This window comes from Cetorhinus maximus, chromosome 16 (assembly GCF_964194155.1).
Source record: "Cetorhinus maximus chromosome 16, sCetMax3.hap1.1, whole genome shotgun sequence".
In the NCBI taxonomy this organism is placed as follows: Eukaryota; Metazoa; Chordata; class Chondrichthyes; order Lamniformes; family Cetorhinidae; genus Cetorhinus; species Cetorhinus maximus.
Genome location: NC_135894.1, coordinates 65,694,995 through 65,718,781, shown reverse-complemented (window position 1 = coordinate 65,718,781; position 23,787 = coordinate 65,694,995). Strand labels below are relative to the sequence as shown.

The 23,787-nt window shown below is 41.6% G+C and overlaps 1 protein-coding gene across 8 annotated transcripts in view; it reads right to left on the bottom strand.

Moving 5' to 3' along the window:
* Positions 1 to 23,787, bottom strand: part of LOC144691639 (FERM and PDZ domain-containing protein 4-like) — a 646,062-nt gene that overhangs the window by 269,616 nt on the left and 352,659 nt on the right. For all 8 annotated transcript variants that reach the window (XM_078559934.1, XM_078559941.1, XM_078559939.1 and 5 more), the window contains exon 2: positions 7,198 to 7,314. In XM_078559934.1, the coding sequence (XP_078416060.1) occupies positions 7,198 to 7,314 (117 nt within the window). The remainder of the gene's footprint in view (positions 1 to 7,197; positions 7,315 to 23,787) is intronic.

Sequence of the window (23,787 nt, the reverse complement as noted above, 5' to 3'; positions counted from 1 at the left end):
TCTGCCCAGGATATTTACAGATATCTTAGCAGAGTGGGAAGAGGCACCCGCTGCAGTTCAGTGCAGGGAAATCTGCAGCACTACATTTTATAAAAACGAGCAATGAAAGGATAACAATCCTAAATGGCAAGACCGTTAACACAATGGAGGAAATAAGAGATCTCAGGATGCAGATACATTGATTTTTAAAGGAGGGAATGTATATAGAAAAGGGACAACAAAATGGTTAATGGTATCCTGGGGATGGTGAGAACTTGCATTTATACAGTATCTTGCAAGACCTCAGGATTTCCCAAAGCACTTTATAGCCAATGGAGTACTTTTGAAGTGTAGCCACTGTCATAATGGAGGAAACTAAAATATATAGGGCACTAAATATAAACATAAGCAAGTAAAGCTGAATTTGTACAAGACATTGGCTGAGCCACAGTTTACTAGATTCATTGGCATTCTAGCAAGAACAAAAGAACGGGAATGATGGTACGCCAGTCATCAAACCACTGGAATTGTTAAATCTGAAGGTAACAATAACAAGGATGAAGCTTACAGCAGGAGATGAGCTGAGATAGGGCAAAGATGGGCCATGTTACAGAGGTGGAAATAGGCAGTCTTGGTGATGGAGTAGATAGCTTGGCTCAGGGTCAATCATCATGCCAAGGTTAAAAAAATTGTGGTTTAGCATCAGACAGGGAAGGGTCCCAGGGAAGGGGATGAAGCTGATAGAGAACAGAGTTTGTGGCAGGAACTAAAGGCAATGGCTTCAGTCTTCCCACTATTTAGTTGGAGAAAAGTTCTGTTCATCCAATACTAGATGTCAGACAGCAGCATGGCAAACTAGAGACAGTGGATGGGATTGAAAGGGGCAGTAGTTAGGTTGAAATGGGTGTCATCAGCATACGAGTGGAATCTGCCATGCAGTAGCATGTAGATGAGAATTAGAAAGTGTCCAAGGATAGATCCTTGTGGGATTCCAGAGGAATTGTGCAGGAGTGGGATGAGAAGTCATTGCAGGTGATTCTCTGGCTACGACTAGATAGATATGAATGAAATCAAGTGAGTTCAGCCCCACCCATCTGGATTAGGAGTCTGTGGTCAGCCCTGTCAAAGACTGGTCGAGAAAGTTGAGGAGAGATAGTTTACCATGGTCACAATCACATAGGAGGATATTTGTGACTAGGATTAGGGCCATTTCAGCAGCAATAGGAGCAGAAACCTGATTGGAGGGGTCCAAACATGGACTTGCAGAAAAGGGGGGCAGGAATATGGCAGGTGACAACACATTCAATAAATTTGGAAAAGAAAGAGACATTGGAGATGGGGTATTAGTTTGGAAAGACAGAGGGTTCAAGAGTAGGTACGTTTGAGGAGGGGTGATGATGGCAAATTTGATTATAATAATAATTATATCATCATTCCTTCACTGTCACTGGGTTAAAATCCTGGAGCTCCCTCCCTAACAGCACTCTGGGTGTACATACACCACATGGGCTGCAGTGGTTCAAGGCAGCAGCTCACCACCACCTTTTAAAGGGCAATTAAGGATGGGCAATAAATACTGGCCTAGCCAGCAATGCCCACATCCCGTGAAAGAATAAATAAATAGAAGAAACTGGAGATTATCTTAGCATTCCACAACGATCCTGGAAGAGCTAAAGTAAAGGAGAGCAGGGACCATTAGTGCTTTTTGTTGTCCAGCCAGACCAACATTTGAAAACGAAGGATATAAAGAAATCGAAGGTTAAGACAGTGAAGTGAGGTTAGTGTGGATAGTAATTGGGGAGCTAGCAATGACTATTTGGCTTCAAGGCCTCCTTCTGTTTGAAGAAATATTCCGCCACCTGAGGAACCGGTATTGTATACGCATTCGGTGTAATCACTTTTGTGTTAGCAAAACATATTCCTGATAGCTATGAAGAAATGGGAGATACTGTTGGAGCTTCATATGTACCCTGATTCATTGTAACACATGTATCCTTGGAAAAATAACTTATAATATCTCTATATGATCACTGCTTTATATTAATCAAACAAAGTATACAGTCTTTAACCTGCACAAGGGCATTTGGCACCATATAACCTAAAACTGTCAAGCTTTGCAAAATTGTTAGGTAAAAGCACCATTCTGTCCCAATGCACTTAAAAAGTGAAATTAAAAAGATCGCAGTGATGGCAGTCAGACTAACAAGTTACCCAATCATGGCCAGGAGATAAGGAACTATTTCTTTTTATCATGGAGCCCTTAGAATATCTAGCCTGAGAACAGACAGTAATATAATATAGCAGCTCAGATTTGCTGATTGAGCCTTCAAAGAAACATAGCAAGATAAAATAAGAAAGAATCCGTTCTCCTTGTCACAGGCTGATGACTGGTCAGCCAAAGGGGTATGGCATCCTGAAGACCACTCAATCTCCCTTTGCCCTGAAAGTGCGGAGATAGGGGGTGGGCTTAATCTTCTCCGTTTGTCTGAAAAACACTTGATGCCTCATTCGCCACCCCCCCCCCCCATTTGGAAGGGCCCCAATACCACTGTCTACCCACTCTCAAAAGTGGCATAAAAAAAGAGGTCAAATATGTAGAGCCAAGTTGTATAGTCACCAGAACAGGAGCAAAGACTGACCCTGGAATAGGATGAGGCAACAACAGTCACATGAGAAGAAGATCTAGAGGGTACCCCAGGCAGAGAAACTAAGGGCTACAGAATAACAGCTACCCCAGGTTGGATGAGAACTTCCTTCAAGGCTTCTAACACATGAGCACAGACTCTACCCAGAACAGCACAGGTGATATGATTCTCGTTCTGTACTGTAAGTTACAGCTGAGGCACATATAGGTGCTAATCTTTGTGTGATATGAAAGAAAATACCACTGTATGACATTGGTGTCACATGAATCATTGGGAAAGGGGTAAAGCATCCAATATATTCCATTATTTCCTTAATTCTCTGTCATCATGATTCACATCATTTACAATGCAGCCTCTGAAATAACAAGTGTGTTTCCTATTGATGACCTCATGAAGCAAACTCAGCAGGTTAAAAAAATTCAAAAAGAACACAATTAACTAGATATAACCGCAGCCTTTCCTTCTATTTTAACCTTTTTTTGTTAAATCACATTCATTCATATTGGAGCACGCTCTCGAACAATATTTTTTGAAAAAAAAATCTAGGCGAAGGCCCAAGAGTCATAATACAGGACATGGGTAAGGTTGAAATGAAGAAGACAAGGCAAATCAAAAATTAATTATTAGGTGCCACCAAGGGTTTTAAAAGGCTGCAGGCGATAAAATTAAGGGAAGGTTGAGGGAGGTAGAGTCCTACAGTTCTCGGGTTCCGGGAAAAAATAGAGACAGAAGACAGAAATAGAGGAAGAAGAGTAAATAGGATGACAAAAGAGTTCAGTGGAACGAAAGAGAAAAGTTGAAAGAAGCAATAACTATAGGTGTGGACAAACTAGTGAAAAGGCATGTAATGGACAAACAAGGCGCTTAAGTTTGCAGCTGACAAAATGATATCTTTGAAATTAAAATAAATTCCCTTCTAATACCCCTCAAGACAAATTTCAACTGCCGAATTGGATTTGTCACTCAGTGTTTTCATGGAGCAGCGATGCATCAAATGCTTTACGACACCTTTGCCCCGTGAATATAATTAACACAAACTGAACTTAATTGCATCGTAAGTAAAAATGATATTGAAAAGAACTGCACATCACTGCCTGTTAATTGATATTAGGAACTGAAAGTAGGTTTGCCACTTTCCCTTTTGCAAAATCAAATGGGCTTAAATAGGAGTTTCATCTTTGATGTTTTCTCCACAGAAGCAGATTGAGCACTTCAATAGTTAATGCCCCTGTATCATAAGACATAAGGAGGAGAAGAAAATTGACTTCTTTCTTAAAAATCAGATTGCTGATTACATTTTGGAAGGTTTTAGTAGCCACTCAACGAACACTGTCCAGTCCAAATTCAGACAGGAAATCTTGTGTTATTCCAGAATTGACAATAGGGCAAACTTAAAGGCTTTGTATCTGAATGTGCATAGCATTCAGAATAAAACTAATGAGTTAACAGTGCAATTAGAGATAAATAGGTATGATTTGGTGGTGATTACTGAGACGTGGTTACAGGGAGAACAGGTTTGGGAGTTGAATATCCAAGGGTACTCAGTGTTTCAGAAGGATAGGCAGGAAGGAAAAGGAGGTGGTGTAGCTTTGTTAGTAAAGGAAGAGGTCAGTGCTATAGTGAGGAATGATATAGGCACTGGAGAGCAAGACGTAGAGTCAGTCTGGGTAGAAATAAGAAATAACAAGGGAAAGAAGTCTCTGGTGAGAGTAATCTATAGGTCCCTAAACAGTAGTTCAGCAGTAGGGCACAGTATAAACCGGGAAATACTGGGAGCACGTAAGAAAGGCACAGCAATAATCATGGGTGATTTTAATATGCATATAGACTGGACTAATCAAGTTGGCAAGGGTAGCCTCAAGGGAGAGTTCATAGAGTGTATTAGAGATTGTTTCTTGGAGCAATATGTTGTGGAACCAACCAGGGAGGAGGCTATTCTGGATTTGGTTTTGTGGAATGAGATGGGATTAATTAATGATCTCATAGTAAAATATCCTCTAGGGAAGAGTGATCATAGCATGCTGGAATTTCAAGTTCAGTTTGAGAGCGAGAAACTTGAGTCCCACACTAGTGTTCTGGAGTTAAACAAAGGCAACTACATAGGCATGAGGGCAGATTTGGCCCTAGTGGACTGGGCAGGAAGACTACAAGGTAGGACATTTGATGAACACTGGCAGATATTTAAGGAGATATTCAATTCCTCCCAAGTAAAATATATTCCAAAGAGGAGGAAAGATGGTAAGAGGGGAAAAAGCACCCATGGCTAAGCAAGGAAGTTAAAGATAACATAAAGGCAAAAACTAAGGTATAACAAATTGCAAAGGTCAGTGGCAGGCTGGAAGATAGGGAAACTTTTTAAGATCAACAAAGGGTTACTAAAAAAATAATAAAAAGAGCAAAGGTAAATTATGAAGGAAAACTAGCGCAAAATGTAAAAACTGATAACAAAAGCTTCTACAAGTATATAAAAGGAAAGAGAGTAGCTAAAGTGAATGTTGGTCCCTTGGAGGATGAGACCAGGGAGTTAATAGTGGGGAACACAGAAATGGCAGAGACACTTAATCACTATTTTGCATCAGTTTTCATGATAGAGGACACTAGTACCACCCCAATAGTAACAGGTAGTGCAGAGGGTATAGAGAAGGAAGAACTTAGAACAATCGCCATCATCAGAGAAAAAGTACTGGGCAAACTATTGGGATTAAAGGGTGACAAGTCCCCAGGACCTGATGGCCTACATCCCAGGGTCTTAAAGGAAGTGGCAGCGGAGATAGTGGATGCATTGGCTATAATATTCCAAAATTCCCTGGATTCTGGAAAGGTTCCAGTGGGTTGGAAAAATGCTAATATAACGCCCTTACTTAAAAATGGGGGGAGGCGGAAAGTAGGAAACTATAGACCAGTTAGTTTAACGTCTGTCGTTGGGAAATTGTTGGAATCCATTATTAAGTAATGGGCATTTGGAAAGTCAAAATGCAATCCATCAGAGGCAGCATGGTTTTATGAAGAGTAAATCGTGTTCGACTAATTTGCTAGAGTTCTTTGAAGATGTGACAAGCAAAGTGGATAATGGGGATCCTGTAGATGTAGTATATCTGGACTTCCAGAAGGCCTTTGATAAAGTGCCGCACAAAAGATTAGTACACAAGGTAAGATCACACAGAGTTAGGGATAATATATTAGTTTGGATAGAGGATTGGCTAACCAACAGAAAGCAGAGAGTTGGGATAATTGGGTCTTTTTCTGGATGGCAAGCTGTAACTAGTGGGGTGCCACAGGGTTCAGTCCTTGGGCCCCAACTATTTACAATCGATATTAATGACTTGGATCCAGGGATAGAAGGTACTATAGCTGAATTTGCAGATGACACCAAAATAGGTGGGAAAGTAAGTTGCAATGAAGAAATAAGAAATTTACAATTGGATATGAATAGGTTAGGTGAATGGGCCAAAATTTGGCAGATGGAGTTTAATGTGGATAAGTGTGAGGTTTTCCATTTTGGTCGGAAGAATAAAAAGGCGACTTGTTATTTAAATAGAGAGAAACTTCGGAATGCTTCAGTGCAGAGGGATCTGGGTGTCCTCGTGCATGAATCGCTGAAAGCTAGTATGCAGGTACAGCAGGTAATAAGGAAGGCAAATGGAATTTCGGCAGTTATTGCTAAAGGAATAGAGTATAAAAATAGGGAAGTGTTGTTGCAACTGTACAAGGCATTGGTGAGACCGCACCTGGAGTACTGTGCACAGTTTTGGTCCCCTTACTTGAGGAAGGATGTAGTTGCATTGGAGGCGGTTCAGAGGAGGTTCACTAAATTGATTCCAGAGATGCGGGGGCTTGTCTTATGAGGAGAGATTGTGCAGTTTAGGCCTATACTTGCTAGAGTTTAGAAGGATGAGAGGAGATCTAATTGAGGTATATAAGATGCTAAAGGGGATAGACAAAGTAGATGTGGCGTGAATGTTTCCCCTTGTGGGGCATTCTAGAATGAGAGGCCATAGTTTTAGGCTAAGGGGTGGTAGTTTTAAATCAGAAATGAGGAGGAATTACTTTTCTCAAAGGGTCCTGAATCTGTGGAATTCCCTACCTCAGAGTGCAGTGGATGCCGGGATGCTGAATAAAGTTAAGGAGGAGATAGACAGATTTTTAATTAGTAACGGGTTGAAAGGTTAATTTGGAGAAATTGGAGTTGAGGCCGAAATGAGATGTAATGAATGGTGGGGCAGGTTCGAGGAGCTAAATTGCCTACTCCTGCTCCTAGTTCTTATGTTCTTACGTTCTTAATTATTGTGTTATGCTCAACATCCTTTTAATGTAGTGGCTGGGCAACGAACAACTGTCGCTAGGTGAATTCAAAGAAAGTTAATTCTTTCATGATCTGTGACTGTCGCTCAAGCAAATATTAGAAAACAAACCTGGAAGGTTTAACAGTTTTTTTGCTGTAGTTCATTTTTCAATGATGGCCTCCAGATTACATAATCTAATTGGGCCAATTAGACTCTCGTATAGTCTAATTGCAGTTTTCTGTGCAAGGAAGAAAGAATGGACTGAAAAAAGACCCAGCTTTGGAACCTACTTGATGTAGTAATCTCTGCCATCCTTAGTAGTCGCCATCTCCCATCCATAGGGAAGCCCCTGAGAACAGTTCCAGTTCGACGGAGAAGATAACCAGCCCGAAGACTTGGTTCTGTGGCTAGAAATAAGAAAATTAATTGATTAAGTTAGAAGTTTAAGTTTCAATTTTTCTTTACTATTAATTTCACCCTTCAGCAGCCATGAGTATGGCTAATGAAGGGTATAGTATAATGAAGCGCCTGGAGCTAAGGCATGCTAACATCATTTAGTGAGCAGAGTAATTTACCTTGTATTTTTTGGGATCATCATCTATGACTAATGACACCAAACATTCAGCGAACCATAAAAATGCTTGTTATACACAAAGCCCAGAATTCCCAAGGGAATCCAAATACAGAGCACCATAAGAGCAGAATTAATCACAAAATTTCCTTAAATTCTCCATGATTACATTTCAAAAGTACTTGGTTGATTGTTAAGTGCTTTGGGACATCCTGGAATCATAAAGGCATTGTATAAATACAAGTTATTTCTCATCTTTCTTTAAGCATGAAAATATTCTATAATGCCACATTTTAGGCAAGTTTAATTACACTAACTCCTTTATTATAAACACTATCTTTGAATAAAATACATTTTCACCAAATTTTCTACCAATGACCCACATTCTCTTCACATGGCCTTTCATCAGTGTGGCCCATGCGGCTACAGTAACTTTTTTATTACTCCCTTACTTAAAAAGTATTATTTCACATCTCTCAAACATAATGAAATTCAACACATTAATCTAATAGGATTAAAATGTTTTAGTGGAATTATATGCACAGTTAAGAATAATTAGAATGCTTGCTTTCAACTTCACAAACCATTACATGTCATAAATCAAGCCCTCTTTTATTATTCATTTGTGTCATTTTATTGGACTTTATCAGTAATGATAGCATCAATCAAATTTCTAACTCCAACCATATATGCAAGGGTCTGGTGTGTTTTCATTGCATTTATTGCAATGTTTACACAGCTACGGAGATAGAAACATATACAGATAGTTGGACAGGCAGATAAGAAAAAGGACAAAAGGCTTTCCCTAATGATGCAGTTGAAGCATCTACTAGCTGGCTTGGAACTGAGCCACGCAGGCCAGAAAGTTCAGAAGTTTGAACGTTGCTTCACTCTATGTTACCTTAGCACTAATAGAGTGGTGGTAAAGGTGCCACATATTTCCCTGTCTGAAAGAAAGTAAACATAGCTAAAGTTCCAGTCCAACTGTTTTTCAGTGGCTTTCACAACAAAACGTGTATTTGTGGACATTAGGAGAAATGGGATCAGGTACTTGCGATGCCTTCCACAGTTGAATATTCTGTGGACTGTACCAATATATGAATTAGGAGCAGGAGTAGGCCATTCAAACCCTTGAGCCTGCTCCACCATTCAATAACATCATGGCTGATCTGTTGTGGCCTCAACTCCAGATTCCACCTCACCCAGATAACCTTTGACTCCCTTGTTAGCTAAGAATCTGTCTCCCTCTGCCTTAAAAATATTCATTGACCCTGCCTCCATTGTTCTCTTGTGAAGAGAGTTCCAAAGATTCATGAAAAATTTCTCCTCATCTCCATCTTAAATGGGAGACCTCTTATTTTTAAACCGTGTCCCCTAGTTCTATTTTCTCCCACAGGGGAAACATCCTTTCAGCATCCACCCAGTTAAGTCCCCTCAGGATCTTATGTGTTTCAATAAGATCACCTTTCATTCTTCTAAACTCCAATATATACAGGCCCAGACTATCCAACCTTTCCTCATAAGATAACCCCCCCACTCCCCAGCCCGCCCGCATACCAGGTATCAGTCGATTTTTTTAAAGAAATGGCTGCAGATATAGTAGGCAGGAGACTGTCTGGGTTCACTTAAAAGAATCATTTGACCAAGGCACCAGACCAGAATTAATGTTGAGGAAGCCATTCCCTAGCAACAGGCTTAAAGATATGATAAAAATTGCAAAGTCAAAAAAAAAATGACATAAAGTCTTCAGCAAGTTGTAAACTTCTCATATTAATATTCTGAATTGAAGCTTCAGCGTTTTTTAGCATCTACGTTGGGAAGCATCCTGAATCTTTGAACCATTGTGTGGCTAAGTAACAGCTGCTCCATTTTAAATGCTTATTGTGTGTAACACATTTGATGTTGGTTGCCCAAACTTGTTCCCAACACTTCTTGTGTAATGGGCTTGGTGAGAGTTTCAAAAATCTCTCTAGAGCTGAAATTTGTGCCTTTGTTCTCCACCATATCAGTTAGCATAGCTCAGAGCTAACAATTAATCTCAGTCATGATAAAGTGTTTCTGGAGACTATGTAGGATGCCCACTACATTTCCTGTTCTTTCAGGTGACAGAAAATATCACACTATTAAGTAACTTGAACTTTGGAGCAGAATAGGTTATTCAGCCTCATAAGCCTGTTCCACCATTCAATTAGATCATAGCTGATCTCTATTTTGACTCCATTTACTAGCCTTGGTTCCATCTCCCTTCTGTATTCTTCACATATAACATTGTAATGGAAAAGTGCACTTATTAAATTGTCAAAGGGATATCTAGGAGTTACAAATATTCCAGAATAGCTGAAACCTGATAAAACAAATATGAAGAGGATAAAAAATGGAGGGATAAAAAAGACAAATTGTACATGTTACAAAGATCTGAACAGGTTGTAAATTGAAGATTAATGTTCTGTGCAAATACACTAATTCCAGTTGAGCACTTTCTCCAAGATGTGCAGCATACTGAATTTTCGATATTTTACGGTCTATAAATTCAGCATGAAGTGTCCTTTTTCAGGTATACTAAGTACCCAATATGCCAGGCAGGAAGTGTGCACATTTACAGCCAGAAATGTGGCCTACTGATAAAGGGAAAAATAATAGGTATGCAGGGCTCATGCTTGAAACAGGCATTAGGACCTTTGCATATATACTTATCCAACTTTCCCTTAAATGTATCTATGCTATTCACCGCAACTACTTCATGTGGTAATGAAATTTCACATTCTTACCACTCCTTAAGTACACTAGTTTCTCCTGAATTCCCTATTGGATTTATTAGTAGCTGCTCCATATTTATGATCACTAGTATTGGACCCTAGCTGCCTCCCTCCACCCCACCCCCATCCCCAACCCCTCACATTGCAATCATCTTCTTTACATTGATCCCATTGAAATATGATGGTATAAGTTACTCAAAAAGTTGAGTTAGAATTTGTTTATCTAGTTTGCTGCATATAGGTTTTATGTTTTGGACTCCTATTCCAAAAGGATACTGAGTTTCAAATTGCATGAACATCTGTAAAAGGAAAATTATACTGCAAGGCACGACTTTGATGCTGTTGCACTAAAGAGAAGGTCGTATCATGAAATGGAAGTAACTACTTTCCCACTGCTGTGTAGAAGAACAGGGTGTCAGAGGCAATGCGACTCCTGTTTACCACCATAATGAAAATCAACTCTTTTGAGTGCCTGTTGAGAAATCTACTTGAGTGAAGATAGCCCCTCCAAAGAACACATGTTGCTCACGTATTTCTCAAACCTTGCTCTACACCCAGGCAGCAAATTCCAGACACCAACCACCCTCTGGGTGAAGAAGTTATTCCTCATGTCCCCTCTAATCCTCCAACCAATTACCTTAAATCTGTGCCCCCTGGTAATTGACCTCTATGCTAAGGGAAACAGGGCATCCCTGTCTACTCTATCTAGGCCCCTCATAATCTGGTACATGGCAATGAAGTCACCCCTCAGCCTCTTCTGTTCTAAGGAAAACAACCCTAGACTATCCAATTGTTCCTCATAACTTCAATTTTCAAACCCTGACAACATTCTTGTAAATCTCCTCTCTACTCTCTCCAGAGCAATTATTTCCTTCCAGTAATGTGGTGACCAGAACACAAAATTCCAGCTGTGGCCTAACCAGCATTTTATACAGTTCCAGCATTACATCCCTGCTTTTATATTCTATACCTCATCCAACAAAGGAACGCATTCCATATGCTTTCTTTAGCACCTTATTCGCCTGTCCTGCCAAATTCAGGGACCTGTGGACATGCACTCCAAGGTCTCTCACTTCCTCTACCCCTCCCAATATCCTCCCATTTATTGTGCATGTCCTAGCTCTGTTTGCCCTTCCCAAATGCATTAGATCACAATTCTCTGGATCGAATTCCATTTACCATTTTCCGCCCACTCACCAAACCATTGATATAATTCTGGAGTCAACAGACCAATTTCTGTGTCACCTGTAAATTTCCCAATCTTGCCTTCCACATTTACTTCCAAATCATTAATATATACAACGAACAGCGAAAACATGCATTGACCATTACCCTTTGTTTCCTGTCGCTGAGCCAATTTTGTATCCAACTCTTCCTTTTTGACCTAAGACCTCGACCAATGAGTAATCTGGCCTTCTGAACCCTCAATATGTGGTACCATGTACAGAACAATATAAGTTTCCCATTGTACGTTGGATAGTACGAGTTGCTTTTGCTGAGTAAATACATTATAAATCATCTTGTGAACTGCCAAATCACTAACGGAACAAACAAAAGGAGTTCCCCACTGCTGAGTTTGCTAACTTGTGCCTTGTTGATGCTGTTCTGTTCGTATCCACTTCATCTGCCTTGTTTTCACATACCCTATGGGCTCTCCCTCTTTCTAACTTATTTGTAACACGAAGTGACAGGACACACTGTGCACATCAATAGTCATGAATTATCTAGAGGATATAATATACTTTTCACATCTGGAACTTGTTGTTTTAAACACTTAAGAACATATTTTATAAATATCACTGCTGGGGCTTCACATATGTGACAGATAACATTAATAAATGCCTGAGCAAATTTCAAATGGACTAAAAGTACACCTCAAGGGAAGTTGGTTCATGCAGAATCTCCTTTTATCTCTGCAATGTGAGTTTAAATCCAGTCCGGAGTGATGGAACGAATTACTCTTCTGTCTATTTACTCAAAAAGAGCCAAAATCTCAACTCAGTCCTATTAGGTACGTAACCAAAATTTCAATAGTCACCATAATTTAGCACTAATCTATTACATAAATCCAGAAATTCCTTTGGCTTCAACAGTGGGCTTGAATGCATTCATATTACATTTCTCTGGCAGTTATTTTAATAAAGCATTAATCTGTTTATTTTAAATGGGTTAAGACTTTCACTAAAATGGTAGACAAAAAGAATATCATATGAATGCACTAATGCATTCACTTACTGTTTTCACCAACAGTAATTTCTAGGCTATAATCTTATTTCACAAGTTTAAAAGAATGGTTGGTGATGGAAATTATGTCATAGTGATGCATTCAAGGCTGCTTCCCTGAGATTGAACAGTATCAGTAAGTCAGGAAATCTTTTAACCCATGCCATTTCGGACTTGGGAGTGTAATGACATGGTTATTATAGCGACATAAGAAATGGAAGCAGAAGTAGACCAAATGGTCTCTCAAGTCTACTCTACCATTCAAAACAATCATAGCTGATCTACTTCCTCAATTCCACTTTCCCACCTGCTCTCTATATCCCTTGATTCCCTGAGAGACTAAAAATCTATCTATCAAAGCCTTGAATATACTGGAGTAGAGAATTCCAAATATTCAGTGCCTTGATTGGAGACATGTCTCATCCCAGTCCTAAATGATTGGCCCCTTATCCTAAAACTGTGTGCTCATGGCCAGGGTTTTTTCAGTCAGTGTGCAGGGGTGGGCCTGACACTCTGGCGTGTAAAACGATGCACGATGATGTCGGGCGTGCATCCCAACGTCATCGCGATGTTTCATTCGGCAAGAATTGGCTGCATGCCCACCGATAATTGGTAGGCCTATTAAGGCCATTAACGTAGTAATTAATGTCATGTTTAAGCTGCCCATCCAACCTTAAGGTTGGCGGGCGGGCGAAAAGTCCAAGCGGCCTTCACGTTTTTTAGGAAACCTCATCCACAAGCAGGTTGAATTTTCCTAAAGCTTTTACTACTTAACTGAAAAGTTTATATGAAAAATAAAAACATGTCCCATCTCAGGTGACAGTCATATGAGGGGACATGTCTCATTAACTTTTGAGTGTATGTAAAAAAATTTTTAAAAACCGTTTCAATCTCCCTGAGGCACGTAGCTGCCTCAGGGAGATCGAGGCATTCTTTTGCGCGCATGTGCGTTGTGGCCCCAACTCTCCCTCCTCCCCTCACCCGCACAGGTAGCGCTGAGCGCTATGGCTCACGTCTTACACTGGGCGGGCCTTAATTAGCCTGCCCACGTAAAATGGCGGCGCAGAGCTGATCGTGGGTGGCAGTCAGCTCCACGACCATCCCCGCCCACCGAGCCCACCCAGGAAAAGTTCAGGCTGATGTTTTAGATTCCCAGCCAGGAGAAACAACTTTGCAGAATCTACCCTGTCAAGCCCCTTTAGAATCTTGTGTGTTTTAATGAGATCAGCTCTCATTCTTCTAAACTCCAGGGAGTACAGGCTCCATTTACTCAGTCTCTCATCCCAGGAACCAACCTAGTGAACCTCTGCTGTGCCACCTCCAAGGCTAGTATATCCTTCCTTAGATATAGAGGCCAAAACTGTGTAAGTATTCCAGATATGCTTTCACCAAAGCCCTATACAATTGTAGCAAGACTTGTACTCCAATCCTCTTGCAATATGTGCAAACATGTCATTTGACTTCCTAATTGCCACCAGCATGCTGACTTTCTGTGTTTCTTGAACGAGTACATCCAAATCTTTCTGAACATCAACATTTGAAAGTTTTAAGCCTTTTAAAAATATTCTGCTTTTATATTCTTACGACCAACGAATAGCCTCATACTTACCCACATTACATCTGCCACCTTTTCTCCACTCAACCTGTCTATATCTCTTTACAGCCTCTTTGCGTCCTTCTCACAGCTTACATTCCCACCTAGCTTTGTATCATCAGCAAACTTAGATAAATTACTCTTAACCTTTTCATCTAATTCGTTATAGATTGTAAACAGTTGAGGCCCCAACACTCGCAGCACTTCGCTAGTTACAGCCTGCCAACTTGAAAATACTCTGTTTATGCGTACTCTCATGGTTCTAGTCCAATAATCCGCGCTAATATATCACAGTATCTCCTCTTCCATGAGGCCTTATCTGCAATGTTAACTTTTTGTTTGGTGCCATATTGAATGCCTTTTGGAAATCCAAGTACATGTAGTGACTCCCTTTTATCTACCCTAAAAGTTGCATCCTCAAAAAACTTGAACAAATTTGTCAAACACAATTTCCCTTTTATAAACTATGTTGACTCTTTACTATGTTAAGACTTCCTTAATAATAGAGTCCAGCATTTTCCCAATGACTGATAAATGGCCAACTGGCCTGTAGTTCCCCATTTTCTCTTTCTCTCTCTCTTTCCTTGAATGGCAGTGCTGGATTTGCTAACTTCAAATCCACTGGCACCATTCCACAAGCTAAGGAGTTTTGGAAAATCATATCCAGAATATCCATTATTTCTGCATCTACCTCTTTTAGAAACCTAGGATGTTGACCATAACATCCAGGGGATTTGTCGGATTTTAGTCCCTTAAGTTTCTCTTATACTATTTTGCTGCTGGTATTAATTAAAGAACAGACATTTTTTCCTGCCTCAATACATACATTTCTCAAGTTTTTCTCTAGCCCACAACCACGTCACATTGGCACACATGCTTGTTGAAATTAAGTCTTGATGAGCCAGAGTTTCAGAATTTGAAGAGGACTGAAACCATCACTTTCAGCCTATGTCAAACAGGTCATATTTTTGCAATTGACTCCATCATCTCCCTGGCTGCTCACTAAGGGTTTATCCAAACTGTATGTACCCTCAATGTTGTGTTTGACTTTGAGCTAAGCATTAAACTCTATATCGGATGCACTACGGACCACTTACTTCAACCTCTGCAAAATTGCTTGCCTACACCTACATCTCTTCCCCACTATTGTTGAAGACTTTATTCCTGGGATGAAGGGGTTATCTTATGAAGAAAGGTTGAACAGGCTGGTCCTATACCATTTGGAGTTTAGAAGAATGAGAGGCAATCTTAATGAAACATATGAGATCTTGAGGGACTTGATAGCGTGGATACTGGGAGGATGTTTCCTCTTGTGGGGGAGACTAGAACTAGGAGACAAAGTTTAAGAATAAGAGGTCTCCCTTTAAAGACAGAGATGAGGGGAAAACTTTTCTTTCAGAGGATCGTTAGTCTGTGGAATTATCTTGCCCAAAAAATCATTGTATTTATTCAAGGCTGAGTTAGATAGATTTTTGATAGACAATGCAGTCAGGGGTTATAGGAAGGAAGGCAGGAAAGTGGAGCTAAGACCACAACCAGATCAGCCATGATCTCATCGAATGGCGGAGCAGGCTCAAAGGGCTGAATGGCCTACTTCTGCTCCTAAGTCCTATGTTCTTATGTCTTTGTAGCTTCTAAGCTCAGTTCTCAGTGCCTTCCTCTTTCCTTAAGTTCCAGTGTGTGCACCCTGTCCTGTAAGCCCTATTTGCTTTAATCTGTGGGTCTACATTGGCTGCACAATACATCAAATTGAAAATTCTCATCCTTACCTATAAATCTCACGATGGCCTCGTCCATGCTACATCTGCAATGTTTTTGAGCATCACATCACGTCCAGCATCCCCCAGTGCTATGATTCTGGCCTCCTGTGCATCCCTTACTCCATCTTCAGCTACTTCAGTCCCACTCTGTGGAATCCCCTCCTCAGGCTGCTCTACGTCTATACCCTGTTTGCCCAAACAACCTTAAAAAAATTCTTCGCTTAACACATGCTGTTGTACAAGGTGTCACCCAGCTGTCCAAAACCTCCAGGAAAGGCTCAGCAGCTTGTCCTTTCCTGTGAAATGCCTTGGAACATTCTTCCATGTGAGATAGAGTTATATGACTACAAGTTGTTTTTGTTATCCTGAAGCGCAACTTGTAGCAATGTCGTGCAACAGTATTATCAAGTGAACGGAGGGATGTGGAAATAATTTAAGAGTACTATCACAAGTTACTCAATCTACTGAGGTCTGAAATTTCACAGCTAAATAATACATTTAGAAAGAAGAGAAGCAGCTCTGAGATCACAGTGAAAATTAGATCACGGATTTAAGTCTGGTATCCCTGCATTTCAGAACTTCTCGGTTGCATTTTAATAATAGGCGTGTTTGTACGTTAAGCAACCCGCAGCTCAAGTACAATATACACCACATAAAAATTGGTCCTTGTGCACAGACCATATGTAACCTATATGCCAATTACACACTGACAGCTTGCCCTGATGAATAGGGCAACAGGAAGCAACATGGTTCACTACTGTCACTGTCTCATGCTTCAGCTCACATAGAATAAAAACACAATGACCAAACATTTTTATCTTCCAATTTTCTCCCCTCTCTGCTGGTGGTGTATTGATACTGGTGCGGCAAATGACAACAACACATTGCAGTTATGTCTTTAAGATAGCAAAATCACGGAAGGCGCTGCCAGTTCTCTGATACTTCAGCTAAGAGGCAAATCTCCATAAGTGAATTGCCACAATGGGGGTCATTTTGACTTTGGGCAATACAACAAAATGTGCAATATTAATTCATCTTTCTCAATTTTCATTTCTGTTTTACACTGTCACTCGCAGTCAAAATTATCCCCAATGAGTATCCTCAGGCAATTCAACAGTGAGGGAGCATTACAACTGTGTACATACCTTTCCTTACTTGGCATAATTACCCAGCTATGTCCTGGAGCACTCAGCTTATTGTTGGGTAAAGAAGCACAGAAACACTCACACCCTCGGAATGGTGCTTACTACACGCACAGGGAAGAATCCTGGGCCCTCCCGCGTGGTTAGTTTGGTGGTGGTGGCAATTAATTTGGCAGGAGGGGGTTGGGTAGGAATCCCAGTGCCTTCCCGCCCCCAGCCTGATTAAATCTAAGATGGGAAGGCCCATGGATGGCCTTCTCATCCCACTGCCAATTGAAGCCCTTTGATGGGCAATTAAGCCCAGTCATGACTACTGTCCGTCTTTGAAAATGGCCTTCCAAGTCTACTTACTACTTCTGGCAGCGCCCAGTGCCATTAATTGGGCACTGAGTTTGCTACCAGACCAATTAGGGCCTTTGGGTTGAAAAATTGCCTTGCGTCACTGATACTGATGTGGCGCAAGAGTCAGGGTCTGGAAATGATCCAGACATTGGCTGGAATTTTTCGCCCCCGCCAGCATGTGGGGGGGGATGGAGACTACGATGTGAGTGAAAACCATAGTTTCCCAATGACAGGAAATGACGGCGGGAATTTGCAGCCCCAACCGTCATGGCGGGATCATGGCAGGTTCTCTTTGCTGCCAAAGGCTGTCAGGAAGCTGTTCGGCATACTATTAACGGGGTTGAAATGAGCACCCGATCGGAATTCTATCCCTCCCACCCTCTGCCGTGCCTATCAATCGTCTCACCGACGGGAGTTCATGCCGGTCTGAAACATGACTGGACCAAAGTGGTGTGCAGATGTGGAGGACCTATCGTGATGGCAGGCTGGTCTGCTCGGTGGAAGGTGTGCGGTGACCGGGGCATTTGCTGGAACACAGGGAGAGAAGGAGAGGGCAGACAGCAAGCGGGGTGGCTGGGTATGCCTGAGGCAGGAGGAGGATGCTGGTGGGGGAGGGGGGATGTAACCATGCAACCTTGCAAGGCGGCTGTCGTTGGGGCCAGGGAACGATGCAGGCCTGTGAACGCGGGGCACAATGAGGGTGAGTGGGGGGTGGGGGCGCGTGGTGGAAGTGGGGGACAGTGAAGGGTCAGTGGTGTCAATGGATGAATACTGGGGGGAAATCCGAGGGTAATGGTGGTAGGAAGGGACAGTAACAGTTAAACGGGGCAGTGGGATGTAGTAAGGATGAGGGTCATCGGTGGCGGATGAAGGGCTGGTTTGGGTTGTTGGTGGGGACATAGAGGTGTACGCAGATCCTAGGGGTGGGCAGGATAAGGGTGAGTATTGGTACCATGACTGGGGTGGGCTCGTCAGGGAGGGAAGGCATGTGAATGATGTCAGTGATGGGCTGCAGGGTTGTGGGGTTGGGGGGAGGGGATTCAAGCGTGATGGTTAGGAGGTCCCAGCAGCAGGGAGGGTGGGGTCAATGATGATTGCGGGGAGGGTGTGGGTTCCAGGTGGAGAGTAGAATTTGTTTGAAACTGTCTCAAAAGAAACGCTCACCATCCTGACAAAGATCGATGCCTTCCTGCACAAACATGTGTCAGGGGGACATGGATCCATCCTGGGTTGGCCCCTGCAGGGCGGTCCTCCTCTGAATGGAATTTTCATTGATCACCCTGGCGACCCCCTCCCATTCCGGTGTGGTGGGAAGGTGGACCTCCTCCTCCCATCCCTTGGAAAAAGGATGTCCCTCCTGTCCTCCACGGCTCTCAGTAGAGTGTCCACCGAGGCACTGCTGAACCTTGGGGCCGGTGCTTGCTGTTTCCTGGCAGCCATGTCTAGGTCCAAACTCCTGGCACGATGAATGAGTAGCTGTCCGGGCACCTTTTAAATATGGTGCCCAGATATGATGGTGCAGCACGCAAATTCCTGCCTGCCCCGCCATGCGACTGGTCAGGGAACCCCCGGCTGCATTATTAATGAGCCCAAACACGCAATTCGGCAGGCTTACCCACTAGGCTCTGCAGCATGAGTCCCTCTGACTTCCCGCCCCAGCATGGGGCTTAGGCCCAGAACAGAAAACCCCGGCAAGAGAGTTCTCGACCCCAGATTAAAAATCGAGCCCATTAACTCTCTCCAGATCTGTTGCCAGGCCTGCCGTGTATTTCCAGCTTCTTCTGTTTTTATTTCAAGCTTCCACTATCTGCATTCCTTTGCTCTTGTCTTAAAATCTGTCCCATTATGTAAGCAGTTATGTCTACTCTTACGCTGTTAATGTTACACAATTTAATTGACAAGTGATTTTCCATGATGCCTGGATGCAGCAGGTAATAAAATGCTCAGCTCAGCAAGGAGACTCATGAATAATCTCAAAACCAGTCAGCTCATCGGAAGGCGAAGAACACAAGAATTAGGAGCAGGAATAGACCATTCAGCCCCTCAAGCCTGCTCCTCCATTCATTGAGTTCATGGCTGATCTGATTGTGGCCTCAACTCCACTTCCCTGTCCCTCCCCAATAATCCTTGACTCCCTTGTCTATCTACCTAATTCAGCCTTGAATAAATTCAATGACCCAGCCTGCACTGCTCTCTGGGGAAGCAAATTCCACAGACTAAAGCCTCTGAGAGAAAGAAATTCTCCTTATCTCTGTCTTAAATGGGAGACCCCTAAACAATACACTAACTTATTTCCACTTGCTATTTTTGCATTCCAATAGTGAGATAAAATCCAGTTTGGTGATGAAGAACTCAGAACTGAAAAATGCTAAAGCATTAATTTGGAGGGTGCACTGGTATTGACCCAAATTCTGTGAGGACTATAGGTTATAGCTAAATGCCCGATACAAAATGAATAGAGCCGCTTTCATACATAGTCAGAATGTCCAGAACAAGCAATGTGGAAAATATCCTAAGGGATAGAAAAAACTAAACACTGAACAAAATGCCCAATCTGCACCCACAGCCATTGTTATTAACAGGCCACCAGGCCACAGAAGCTTTTAGCTACTCAGTGAAATACAAACTTGTAACAGTAACCTTACACTTTAACTTGTATACCATCTGCAACATCACTTCAGCAAAACACAATTTGCAAATAAGACCATAAGACGTAGGAGCAGAAGCAGGCCATTCGGCCCATCAAGTCCACTCCGCCATTTAAAGAGATCATGGCTGATCTGATAATCCTCAACTCCATTTTCCTGCCTTCTCTTCATAGCCCTCGATCCCCTGACTGATTAAAAATCTGTCTATCCCAGCCTTGAATATACTTGATGACCCAGCTTCTACAGACCTCTGCGATAAAAACTTCCACAGATTAACTACCCTCTGAGAGAACAAATTCTTCCTCATCTCTGTTTTAAATGGGTGACCCCTTACTCTGAATTAATGCCCTCTGGTCCTAGACTCTCCCAAAAGGGGAAACAAGCTCTCAACATCTACCCTGTCAAGCCCCCTAAGAAGCTTATATGTTTCAATAAGGTCGCCTCTCATTCTTCTAAACTCCAATGAGTACAGACCCAACCTACTCAAAACCTCTCCTCATAGGAAAATCCCTCCATCCCCAGGATCAATCTAGTGAACCTACTCTGGACTGCCTCCAATGCCAGTATATCTTTCCTTAGATAAGGGGACCAAAACTGTTCACAGTATTCTAGGTGTGGTCTAACTAGTGCCTAGTATAGTTTTAGCAAGACTTTTCTATTTCTATACTCCATTCCCTTTGAAATAAAGGCCAACATTCCATTTGCCTTCCCTATTACCTGTTGAATTTGTATGCTGACTTTTTGGGATTCATGCACAAGGACTCACAAATCCCTCCGTGCTCCAGCCTTCTGCAGTCTTTCTCCAATTAAATAATATTCAGCTCCTCTATTCTTCTTTCCAAAATGCATAGCCTCACATTTTCCCATATTATATTCCATCTGCCACTTTTTAGTCCACTCACTTAAGCTGTCTATATCTCTCCATAGACTCGTATCATCCTCACCACTTGCCTTCCCACCTATTTTTGTATCATCCGCAAATTTGGCGATAGTACATTCACTTCCCTCGTCTAAGTCATTAATACATATTGTAAATATTTGAGGCCACAGCACTGATCCCTGTGGCATTCCACTAATTACAGGTTGTCATCCTGAAAATATCCCCCTTATCCCAACTCTCTGTCTTCTATTAGTTAGCCAATCCTCTATCCATGCCAATATACTAACCCTGACACCATGGGCTCTTATCTTATTAAGTAGCCTTAAGTGTAGTACCTTATCGAATGCCTTTTGAAAAATCCAAATATATTACATCTACTGGTTCCCCTTTATCCATCCTGCTAGTTACCTCCTCAAAGATTTCTAATAAATTTGTCAAGCATGATTTCCCCTTCATGAAGCCATGCTGACTCTGCTTGATTATATTATGCATTTCTAAATGCTCTGCTATTACATCCTTTATAATAGATTCTAACATTTTCCCAATGACGGATATTAAGCTAACTGGTCTATAGTTACCTGTTATTTTGTCTCCCTCTCTTTTTGAATAAGTGTGTTACATTGGCAGTTTTCCAATCCTCTGGGACTTTTCCAGAATCTAAGGATTCTTGGGTGATTACTACCAGTGCATCCACTATCTCTGTAGCTACTTCCTTTAATGTCCTAGGATGCAACCCATCAGGTCCAGGGGACTTATCGGCCTTTAGCTCCATTAGTTTCCCTGGTACTTTTTCTCTAGTGATAGGTATTGTCTTTATTTCTCCCCCACCCCCCGCCCTCTTTTGCTCCTTGATTATTTCGTATTTTGGAATGTTATTAGTGTCTTCTAACGTGAAAGACTGAAGCAAAGTATTTATTCAACTCCTCTGCCATTTCCTGGCTCCCCATTATTATTTCCCCAGCCTCATTCTCTAAGAAGTCTATGTTCACTTTGGCTTCTCTCTTCTTTTTTATATATTTAAAGAAGCTCTTACTGTCCATTTTTATATTACTTACTAGTTTACCCTCAAAGTTTATTTTCTCTCTCTTCATTATTTTTTGGTCATCTTTTGTTGGTTTTTAAAACTTTCCCAATCCTCTAGCTTACCACTAAGTATACACGAACAATCCAAGAATCTTTTGAAAATGTCCATAGTTGTTGAATGTTAGAATGTAGTGACCTGATCGTCACCATGTTGTGAGTACTAAATGAACCATCCTAGGTTTCTCCCCTTGCCCTCTGTTGGGGTACGATGCCATGGGCAGCAGGCAGCCTCTGAAATCTCACCCGAGTAGCCTATCTAAGAGCTAGACAGTGACAGTCAGCCATGGTGGCTAACACAGTTAAGCTTGACCACTGAAATCCAATGCGTGTGTGCACACACACACACACACACACACACACACACACTAACTCTCCCTCAGAATTTCTGAGTAGCAATCAGGCAAAAGAATATGACTGATTTTCTATCAACATTGTCCAAGGGGACCGAAGGAAAATTCTACTGCCCAACTGTCGTCCTGTCTGAAATTAGCTAACTCAACACAGAAAACAGGTCTCTCCTGATTACAAAGACATTACCAGGCAATGGATAATCTTTAAAGAATTATTGCATAGTTTGCAACAATCATATATTCCTTCACGGCAAAAATACCCAAAAAGAAAAGTCAGTCAACTGTGCCTAACAAAGGAAGTTAAGGATTGTATAAAATTAAAAGAAGTCGTCTATAAAATTGGTGGAAATAGTAGTAAACCTGATGATTGGGAGCATTTTAGAACACAGCAAAGGAGGACCAAGAAACTAGTAAAGGGAGAATAGAATATGAATATAAACTAGCAAAAAAATATCAAGACAAACTGTAAAGGCTTCTATAAGTATGTAAAATGGAAATGTTTGGTTAAGACAAATGTGGGTCCATTACAGGCAGAGTCAGGAGAATTCATAATGGGGAATAGAGAAATGGCAGAGAAGCTAAATGATTATTTTGTGTCAGTCTTTACTGAGGAAGATACAAGAAATATCCCAGAATTAGCGATCCAATGGACTAGAAAGAATGAGGATTTGGAGGAAATAAGTATTAGTAAGAAGGTTGTATTAGAGAAATTAATGGGACTGAAGATCGATAAGACCCCAGGACCAGACATTCTACATCTCAGAGTGTTGAGAGAAGTAGCTATGGAGATAGTGGGTGCATTGGTGATCATCTTCCAAAATTCTGTAGATTCTGGAACGGTTCGTGCAAAATGGAAGGTATCGAATGTCACCCCACTATTTAAGGAGGGAGGGAGAAAAAAAAGAGGGAATTGCAGATCTGTTACCCTTACGTCAGTAGTAGGGAAAATGCTAGAGCCTATTATAAAGGATGTGATTAGTGGGCACTTGGGTAATAATGATCTGATCGAGTGCAGTCAACATGGATTTATGAATGGGAAATCATGTTTGACACACCTGTTGGAGTTTTTTGAGGATGGTGCTAACAGAGTTGATAAAGGGGAGTCAGTGGACGTAGTGTACTTGGATTTTCAGAAGGCTTTCAATAAAGTCCCCCACAGGAGGTTGGTTAGCAAAATTAAAGCACGTGGGATAGGAGGTGATATACTGGCGTGGATTAAGGATTCGTTAACAGGCAAAAAACAAACAGTAGGAATAAACAGGTTATTCTCACATTGGCAGGCTGTGACAGTGGGCACCACAAGGATCAGTGCTTGGGCCCCAGCTGTTCACAATGTACATCAATGATTTTGGCGTGGGGACCAAATGTAATATTTCCAATTCCCAGATGACATGAAACTAGATGGGAAAGTGTATTGTGAAGAAGAGCAAAGAGGCTTCAAGGGGATTTAGACAGACTTAGTGAATGGACAAAAAACATGGCAGATGGAATATAACGTGGAAAAATGTGAGGTTATCCACTTTGGTAGGAG